This window comes from Eleutherodactylus coqui, chromosome 5 (genome assembly GCF_035609145.1).
Source record: "Eleutherodactylus coqui strain aEleCoq1 chromosome 5, aEleCoq1.hap1, whole genome shotgun sequence".
Lineage (NCBI taxonomy): Eukaryota > Metazoa > Chordata > Amphibia > Anura > Eleutherodactylidae > Eleutherodactylus > Eleutherodactylus coqui.
The window spans coordinates 191,745,502-191,756,130 of record NC_089841.1 but is presented as its reverse complement, the minus strand read 5'-3'; the positions used below and the strand labels follow the sequence as shown (position 1 = coordinate 191,756,130).

The 10,629-nt window shown below is 42.0% G+C and overlaps 1 gene segment (V, D, J or C); it reads right to left on the bottom strand.

Moving 5' to 3' along the window:
* Positions 1-654: 654 nt before the first annotated feature.
* LOC136628915 (Ig heavy chain V region MC101-like) lies at positions 655-10,170 on the bottom strand. The segment is given in 2 exon segments: positions 655-1,070; positions 10,119-10,170. Coding segments are annotated over 2 exon segments (468 nt in total).
* Between the last annotated feature and the right edge of the window lie 459 nt (positions 10,171-10,629).

Genomic DNA, 10,629 nt, shown 5'->3' with positions numbered 1-10,629 from the left:
GCCAACCCTCTGCAGTGTGTGCCTCCGGTTCCTCCTCATGGCAGACGCACTTATAAATAGACATGAGGGTGGTGTGGCTATGAGGCCAGCGTGTGGCATTAGGGCAGCTGAAGGCTGCGCAGGGACACTTTGGTGTGCGCTGTGGACACTGGGTCGTGCGGGGGGGTGGGGGGGTTGGGCAGCATGTAACCCAGGAGATGTGGCAGCGGAGTGTCATGCAGGCAGTGATTGTGCTTTGTTGAAGGTAGTGTGGTGCTTAGCTAAGGTATGCCTTGCTAATGAGGGTTTTTCAGAAGTTAAAATTGTTGGGGGGGGGGCACTCTTGTAGCTATTGTGGCTTAATAGTGGGACCTGGGAACTTGAGATGCAGCCCAACATGTAGCCCCTCGCCTGTCCTATCCGTTTCTGTGTCGTTCCCATCACTTTCTTGAATTGCCCAGATTTTCACAAATGAAAACCTTAACGAGCATCGGCGATATACAAAAATGCTCGAGTCACCCATTGACTTCAATGGGGTTCGTTACTCGAAACGAACCCTCGAGCATCGCGGAAAGTTCGACTCGAGTAACGAGCACCCGAGCATTTTGGTGCTCGCTCATCTCTATTATTTACCCCACTTTGTAAAGTTCCCACAGATCAAACAAGATGAAGAATTCAGAACTCAAACTCCTGATCCCCAATGTATTTCTCCAGCTCTATATTTTCTATAAACCAGTTTCTGTACATGTACTTAGTCCATCTGTTACACTGTGACTCTCTAGCACAATAATATGTCCCGGATTCATCATTCTTCGCTCCAGTGAGTTTTAAGTAAACTTCTCCTTTATTTGTGTCTCTTGTTAGAGTTATACGTCCCTGAAGAGGCTGGGCATAGCTGGTGCCACCATTATGCACTATTCTCCCCAACCACTCCAGGCCTTTCCCATTAGATTGTCTGACCCAGTGTACAGCATACATGTTAGTGCTGTCAGTGAGGGAGGCACCGCTGACTTTACAGGTTTTCTCCAGAGTCTCTGTAGGTTTCACAGTCCCAGGACCAGACACCACTAGTGAGATCTGTGCAGCGACACCTGGAAATAAACAGAAATTATTTCATTCTTTAATAGATCTGAAATCTACAATTATTACTAGAAGTTGTGTGATATTGGCAGGAAATCAGACTCACATTGTAGAGATGATATAACACAGAGTATCCAAAGGAGACTCTTCATGATTGGGCGGAGGAGATAGAACAAGTCAGTTCCAGGTCTGGGTGAACAGTTCCTGATCGGTGGACACTTTTACTTCTCTACTTATACAGGAAGTTATTTACATACATTTACATACATCCTGCAGTGGAGACCCCTGACCTTTACTACCTGGAGGACATTGTAATATAACTTTGGTGCTGAGCTACATTGATGGAGCATTCACATCTTTAGGGCAGGCTCTCATGAGCATGATTTAATAGTGTTTTGCGTGGTCAATTGAGTCAATGTAAGTACATTGATTTTCAATGATCCATTCACACTTGTGCATACACATTGCTTATAACATGTTTTTACTATTTTACTGTGTATGACACGTATAACCACATATTGTTCTCTATGGGTGCATACGTATTTATATGTAACATTGCTATTTTTTATTTGGGAGGGTGGGGACTATAAAGAGGAAACATGACAGAAGCAGGAGAAGTAGAGAAGCACAACCCCAAATTTCCCCAAACCCCACAGCTAGTTGCAAATAATTCCTAGTTACTGGACTGGAGACTTTAAAGAAAGTCTGAGGCCACAAACAAAGAGCTACAATGTTTCCCGTGCCAAAGTGTATGTTGTCTGTCTGCTTTGCTGCTCTATACATTGACTGCTGCAGAAATAGACCCTTTCCCAATGTACTGACAACATTTTGTATAGTCATATAAACGTGATGCAGTTTCTTTCTCTGCTCCTTCCATAGAACCCTTAAGTTTAAGTTCTCTGCTGTTATACAAGCTTTCACACCAGCAGTAATATACCATCTGTAGAATATCTGTCCCTAACAACAGACCGTGTGTTATACAGGCATATAAATGTGATGCAGCTTTTCTGTCCTGTGCTCAACTGTAAAATGCAGCTGGCTACAGTGTGCCTATGTTATATATGGTCATGTGATGCAAGCGTCTAATAAAACTGCTGCCATATGCAAGATCCAAGACACTTTGGGGATATCAGCAAGGCATCTTAACTTCTGTAGCAGGCATTATGGGAAATTCCATTTTCCTGTGATTTTCCCCCCAAAATTGCTTTGGACTAACCTGATTCGATTTAGCAAAAATCGGGATTATTCTTGTGCCCAGCTGATCGGGATGAGCAACAGTATATAGGAAATGTCCTTTTACACCAAAGGTGAATTGTGTCTGCAATGACGCGGACTCCTTAATTGGTGATTTACCCTGGTATCTACAGTGTAGATGTTGTCAAGCCACGGACCTTCAAGGGTATAGTACTAATTCTGATGATAAATATTGAGTATTATGAGCACAGTATTTACTAATGATTGACGTGCCTTGTCCTGCTAAGGTCTCCCCTTATATGGATATGTGGATATATTTGTTAGAAGTGTGAATTCCGTTTAAAAAATACAAAACCTTCAAGTAGTGAGATAAAGCCCAGTTTTTTTATTTAGTCATACTTTTGCAAAAAAAAAATGCTGCCTCCCCTCCATTTATTAATGCAGTGCCGTACACAACACCTGCCATTTTATCACTTTTTATTCAATTTGTTTCTAAGCGGGATGACCACCCTGACAAGGCCGCCCCACTCTCCAGCTTCTACTAAATTACTCTATGCTTTAAGGCACAGGGATAAGGTAATTAATGCACCATTCCAGTATCACTATAACCTGCACACCATCAACTCTCTCTGCTCTGCTGCCCCCATTTACCCAGTTCTCACACAAAACAGCATAGTAGCCGGGATGACATGAACAGATTCTTCTCGCACTAGTGGGAGCTGAGTGGCTTTCCTTGCTGTGACATCAAGGATCCCAGACCCATTTTATAATGGCAAAAAATCCAAAAGAGTGAGGAGCTGGAATTTTGTGCAAAAGACTGCCTTGCTTTATGCAAATTTGAACCGGGTCAAGGTTTGAAAAGCATTCTCCGTTTGATATTAACCTGTTTCATATGGCACAAATTTGAATAAAGCAAGACACTCTTTCGCACAAGATTCCAGCTCCTCATTGCTGTCTGTATAATTCTGTGGTGACTGGGCGGTGTGGCTGTTGAAGAAAAGAGTGCTGCATTAACGGAGGAAGTGCTGAGATATCGGACTAGGTGAGCTGCTTTTCCATTTTATAATGCCTGATATTTAACGATTCCTTTCTGGCCTCTGAAAATCATAGCCGCAAAACCTAATAAAGTGACTCCATTGATTTCAATGGGCTTGTTTTCACGAGAGTGGTTCTTGTGTGCAATTCCTACATGCGAGAAAAGATAGGTCTTGCCCTATCTTTCTCGCACTTATTTTTATTTTTTTTTGTGTGAGAAAGAATAGGTTTTGCCCTATCTTTCAACTCTTTTTTTTTTTTGTGGGGGGTTGAGCTGTAAAAAAATAAAAAGACTTCTAACTTGTTTATGTGTAAATACACTTTGTGACGGCGAACATATTAGCACATGCGTCCATTTGTTAAGGCCATAAAAGATAAGTTTTAACTATAAAAGGGTGTTCTTTTTGTTAGAGTGTATAAAGTATTTTTCCTTTAACTCCCTACGTTCATTTGAAGGATACAAACTCATCTTATAACTTCCTATGATTCTTTAGTTTCTTATTTTCTGAAGACAAGATAACCAAACTCTGGAATTCTGGCACGGTGTTTTAGTTTCTTTTTACGGAGTTCACTGTGCAGTATTAATAATATCTTAAAGGGGTTGTCTCGCGGCAGCAAGTGGGGTTATACACTTCTGTATGGCCATATTAATGCACTTTGTAATGTACATCGTGCATTAAATATGAGCCATACAGAAGTTATTCACTTACCTGCTCCGTTGCTAGCGTCCCCGTCACCATGGATCCGTCTAATTCTGATGTCTTCTGGCGTTTTTAGATGCGCTTGCGCAGTCCATGCTTCTGGCTGGTGAATGGGGCCGCTCTTGCCGGAGAGCTGGTCACCGCGTCATCATCGTAGCTCCGCCCCGTCACGTGTGCCGATTCCAGCCAATCAGGAGGCTGAAATCGGCAATGGAACGCACAGAGCCCATGGTGCACCATGGGAGAAGACCCGCGGTGCACCATGGGAGAAAACGGCAGTGCATCCCTGGGAAAGGACCGGCGGCCATCTTAGGGAGAAGATTTTTAAAACTCCATATTTTGTCGGATCGGAGAGTAGCAAGCGGTTTAAAAACTGCTTTAAATTGCTATTTTATTCCAGGGGGGTGACAGGGGGAATGGGGTAATGTTAAATTTTGATGTTTGCCACGAGACAACCCCTTTAAATGAATTCTGTGGGTCAGCACAATGACGTTGATACTAGCCATTTTGATCAAATTTTTAAATACATTTTCTCATAGCACTCACTGAGCAGGTTTAATATTGTACTAACTTTTTTTTTTACCTGCATCATTATGAACATGGTAATATCAAACTTAGGGGTTTTTGTTTCTAGTTTTCACATATAAAAGGGGTAAGGTGGAGTTTTGACTTCTATTTTTTATATATTATTTGTTTTGTACTTTAATTCCACCATGGGGTTTGAATTTTATAATACTAGTTTTTTTTAGAATGCACTGCAATACTTCAGCATTGCAGTATATTATATTGGCCTATGAGTCCTGCCTATTGCTAAGCCTCATTTAGACCCGCAGATAGCAGGCCCGGGGAAAGGGGGGGGGGGGTATCTTCAAGCTTCTAGGTGAATTATCAACCCATTAGCATCTCACAACCTTTTACTTGCCATGTATACAATGACTGTAGTATGTAAAGTGTTAAGTAGCTGGGATCAGAGGTTTCTCCACTCTCAGCCTTTAGAGCTTGGCTTTCATCAGACTGGCATGGTAAATCCATGCTGGCCTTATCTTGATGTGCCCTAAAAAAGGTGTATTGATCGGAATAAGGCCCCTTTTATTGACTGCTATAAAACAGTGTGTGGGCTGTCACCGAGAAAGTTAACCTTTTTTTGAGAATCTTGGAGGTTTTTTAATTTTTTATGTCATGAATGATCTATATTCAAAAAAAAAACAAAAAACTAAAATCCTACCTTTTTTTTTACATTAACAACTAAATTCAAAATTGAGTTTGACAACGCCTGTTTTGTAGGGAACCTTTCATTGGCATCTCATTATCATCACAGATGGGATTGCAATGAAATGTAAAACCTATATAAAGATAACACAGAATCCCATTTACATGAGGTGATGATCATAGCTCCCCTTTTCCCCCTCCCTGCACAATGATCTCTACACAATTCATAAAGTATACTTATAACATTCTCCCATATAAGTCTAAGGGTCCACTTTCCATTGTGTCTACGGCCCATGAGGCTGCCGTCTAAAGTTACATATGACTTACTAAACATTTCCTAGGAAGCTTCATCAGCACCACCAGTCAAGCAATGGACTTTGCCAGGATCATACAGCCCTGTAGTCCAAGGTGAGCAGGTCAAAAAAAAATTGGGCGCTATCTTCGCAGGTGACTTTCCTACGCAGGTTGAGGCAGTAGAGATGAGTGTCAAAGTGGTAGCAACAGGCGTGATCACACTAGAGGGGAGCTGCTTCTGCCTTTAACCAGATAGGCGGGGGTAGAGGAGTTTAAAAAAGTATAAGGGACTGCTGCATTCCAGTATCATTATGAGCTGCACACCATCACTTCCCTTTGCCCTACTGTCTCCATTTACCTAGTTTTCGGACAAAACCCCATAGTGGCTGGAGTGGCACGTACTGGCTCTTATCTCACTAGTGGGTTCTGAGTGTTTCTTCTTGCTGTGAAATCAAGGCTCCAAGATCGATTTTATAATGCCTGACATCCAACAATTCCTTTCTGGCTTCTTGTGGATCCCAGAGCCTCTCAGGGCAAATTTTATTGGGGGTTTCCCCTTGAGCCACTAAAACATTCACTTTTAAAAAAATATTAATTTATACACAGAACTCTGCTGCCATCTAGTGACATAATGACATTACGGGATATAATGGCTTCAGTGAGAAACCTCTATTATCTGCTGTATGAGCTGCGGACATCAGCAAGTTGTTACCACAAATAGAGCAACCTTGTTCAAATGCACAAACATTGCTTCCATCAGAGTCTTGTTGTATCTACCACGAAGTCCTCCCTCACACAGGTGTTTTTTTTATTGTGATTAACGTGGCGTTTTAATCGCTGTGGTAACCGCGGTATAACACTTTCAGTAAAAACAATGGGGCCTCGCAGTTATGCATTCGATCACGGCACTTCCCAGCTCCCTCCATGATTTTTCAGCCCTGTCTACTCTATCTTTGGCTGTTTAGCGCACCTTGTCCCCCATCACAAAAATGGGGTGTCCTAAAAGAGTCTGTCGGCCGCAGGGAGCTGCGGCTGAATACAAAAGTAGAATCGTAGGACGTTCATGTATGAGAGGACCCTTAGAAATCTGAGAAATAATCCACTGCAGCTACAGGGGCTTTTTATTATACTGTAATTAGACCTATGCACAGGACCTCACAGCATCTATACAGATTAGAGAATGTATAATATTGCTGGGCCTTATTGACCCCTGCCTCTCAGGGATGTTTGATCCCCTCCCATCAGTCCTGCTAAAGCCTTGTCCTAAGGTCCAAGGAAATCTGGATAGGAAATAAATGTAAAAAGAAACACAATGGATATACAGGCTAATCCTGCCAACCCGCAGGTCTGAAAGAAGTCCTATCGTTTCCTCCCTTTATTGAATAAACTGCGTATTAATTCCAATTTTAGCCCTTTGCAGAGACCTACACATCTATAGATCATGTGATGCCTGTGAGCTCGCCCTGAATCTTGGAAACGGCTGTCCATCTATTCACGATGTTAATACTTTTGTCATCTGTGGATACAGAAAAGTTAAATCTATGTGACCTGTAATTGATCCAACTCCGTCATGAATGAAGTTTGCACTTCTGTGCGTGGGTAATTTTGGACCCCCGAGACATTAATTGCAGCTATATCAGGACTCTAGGTACTCTATAAATAGCGTTTATATGGTTCATCCACTAATCCTATTAGCTATATCCCTCCTAGAATCCTATACAAAGCAACATATAGCCATTTATATCAGCCTCCAGGTCACTATGATTGCATATAACCACGTTACCTGGTATGTATCATCAATATTAGAAGCCTTAACATTTTGACTGCTAGGACAGCAGGATAATCCACATTCACTTTTGGAGCTGCTATCCTACACTGAATAGAAGCAAGGGTTAAAATGACGTTTAGCGTCTGCATGTTTATTGCAGCACTCATGTGATCAGTGATGCTGCTGAGGGGATTCCCCTCCTTCAGGTAACATCATCCTGAGTGGTCATGTGACTTATGATGCTACTGTTGGGCGTTTCTATCATACATGTGATCCCATGGCCATCATTACTGGGGTGTCACGCCGCCTTTGCTGATAGGAGGAAGTTGTTTTGCCTAGTTTACAGGAGAGGAGAGATCATTGGTGGATAGTGCAGCTTCCCTCCCTATGTTGGGGTGGAGCTATGAGTATATAAACCCTAGCCACTCTTAATCTGGCTCCACATGCAGCCAGCAGCCAACCATCATGGTAGTTTGGCATCTCTCTCTGCTGTAGCTCTGTTTCTTTAATTTTGAAGCTGTGACCTGTTACAAGATAGGTTTAGTCTAGCCAGTATTTTGCTAATATGCTGTCAGTCTGTCACTAGGGCTATATGGCAAAAGGGAGTTAACCTTGGGTATAAACTGATATTCCTCTGTAGCTGGTTTTCTACAGGTCCAATTTTGCTGTCAGCCACCATCCTGGAACGATACAGCAAGAGGACCTTTTTGGTCATCTGACCGTGTGAATTGACCCCCTATTCCGGAAAAGACAGCTGTGTGGGATGTATGTTCACACTGCAAGGCATAAAGGCTACTAAACTGTAATCTATGACCGTAATTGAGGGCTCACAGATCTTTATTCTTTCCTGCCGCCATACACTCTGTGCGCTGATATTATCTAAGTAAATTCCAAGGTGGCCCCCATGTGAGCCTCCAGGATTTTCTGATTACCGTACTTACCTGGTGGTTTCCAGTACATGGGCTGACCCCCTGGCAAGCAACATACAACAGACTGAACCCTTATAGATTGGCCCTTATAGATAGAGATAGACCCTTTTAGATATAGATCAGCTGTGAATTAATTTTTTATTAATTTTTACTGCCCACCATATTTACTAAGTGACAGGTACTTAAACGATTCCTGATGATTTGTCTCTACATCGACACAGAAACACGTTGAGTCCTTATTTATGCTTGTTTTTTTCAGAATATCTGAGTTCAAGAAAACAAAATCCTTTCTATTTCCTTTGTGTCTAGAGTTGAAAGTGGAGTATCTGTCATAATAGCTGGCCCGTGTTGTGAGATACTGCACGGCCGGGTTTCAAGCTGTTTCTCTTTGGTATACATGCTACCTCAGCTCCCCCTCAAAATATGTCATGGTTATAATTGCATTCCACAATGTCAAGGAGTTTATCTTGCCCATCAAGAGGTGTAAGGATTTTTTGATGTACCTCAAATTTAGACCTGACATAATCTGGCTGAAGGAGACCCATTTCTCCAACTTCCTTGCATTATTTTTAGGGTTCACTCCTCAACTGCTCCCCAAAACACAATTTTGGGGTACATCTGACTTTCTGATTTAGTTTTAAATTCTGTTTTACGAGGCTAGATGTCAGACTACACTTGACAGCGTGTGTGAGATCCGCTGTCATATGCAGTGAAAAATTGCTGCCACACACAGTGATAGGTGGTAAACTGCAGCATTAAACACACATTGTTTAGGGCAGGCTCACACGAGCGTATGCGTAAAAGTGTATGAATAGACATAAACACAAATTATGGGACAGTCAATCATAGCAGAGTAAAAGACCACTTGGTAATGTCCTAATATCAGCATTGGTGCAATTCAACAGTTTCCAAAAAGTGCTGAACATTTTTAACATTTTAAATCTACAAGTCATTGAAAAGTCCAACAATTAAAAAACATCAAAGACAATTAATGCTCCCTACAATATATTATAACTGGGGAAAGGACCAAGAAAGTACTATCAACTAATTAAAAGCATTGCCAGCCTGTCCAAGTGGAGATAGTCAGTCCGACAGTCCTGGTTTCTCGGCTAAATATTGTGTTTACTCTCTAATGGATGTAGCGATAACTAAATATGTTCATTTTAAGTTGAACAGGTCAAACGTTCAACCACATCAGTCAACCTTAAAAAATGTGTTTCAATTTCATTCTTCAACTTGGTGTTGACATTGAAATCATAGCTACAAATTGACACATTACCATCAGGAGACATGCTAAAAATTATTTAAGGATTAATCACTAATTTGATTATGGCATTTGGCCAAGTTGGTGAGAAACAAAATCTTAACTGCATCAAGAGAGAAAACCTTGTCATTGCCCATTCCTCTTGAAAGACTGACTACTTTATTAATTGGTTTACAGAAGCATAACGTGTTACAATTTAATTTTAGGTTCCTTATTACTTGCCTATTTTGTGTTTTTAACTGTTAGCCTTAGCTTTAGTAGCATACAAAAGTTCTATGTTCCCATGGCAGAATCTGCCAACTAATCTTCCTCATGAAATCTGCCTGAAAAACTGGAGCAGAAATTGGTATTGGTGTATCTTGTGTCCACCACAAGTATGGGTGGAGACCTAGTGATGGTCTGTATCCACTCAGTGTATGCCCAGAAGCTACTGATTCGCTGCCTGCATCAAGGCCCTAGCAGCATGGTGATGGAGTTTTGGCTGGGATGGAGGGTTAGGGTTAGGGTTAGTTTCAGTGTTACGCTTACGTTATTAGCTGTAAATCCTTCCATGTGAGAGTGGGGCTGCATTAACATTGAAGTATTTACAGCTAATAATGTAAGCTAAACACTGAAACTAACCGTAACCATAACCCTCCATCCCAGCCAAAACTCAGTGCACATACCTGCACTGGTGAGCCCAATGTAACTTGCTCTGTCGATCATCTCTCCTGCCATACTTCAGTCTGTGTCCCTGGGGTCTTGCTTCTCCCCTCAGGCTGCTGGCACTGTTACTGTGCGGCGCTGTACTATTCCCCCGCCCGCCCATCGCATCTCCGCCGCTGTAATGTGCCCTTGCATCACCTGTCACCGGCGCTCTGCCTTCTAGACTCCCTACTGCAGTGCTGGGTTTTCCCCACTATTACTGTTCCAGGTGGCCTGACAGCAGCACTCTAATCTTTTCTTATGTCCGCAATAAGCAAAGAAAAAAAAGGTTTAATGCTCACCACCACGCTTCCCATAGCACCGCCCAGTCTCTGGAGGCAGTCCACGTAGGGTAAATTCAAAAGAAGAGAGACTGCTTGTGTGAAAAAAATCTTAGCCTTTATTAATTTAGTGCCTGTTCATCAGAGTCAAACTCAGGACGCGTTTCAGTCAACCTGGTCCTTGGTTACCTTATTCTTACAAAGAATACTA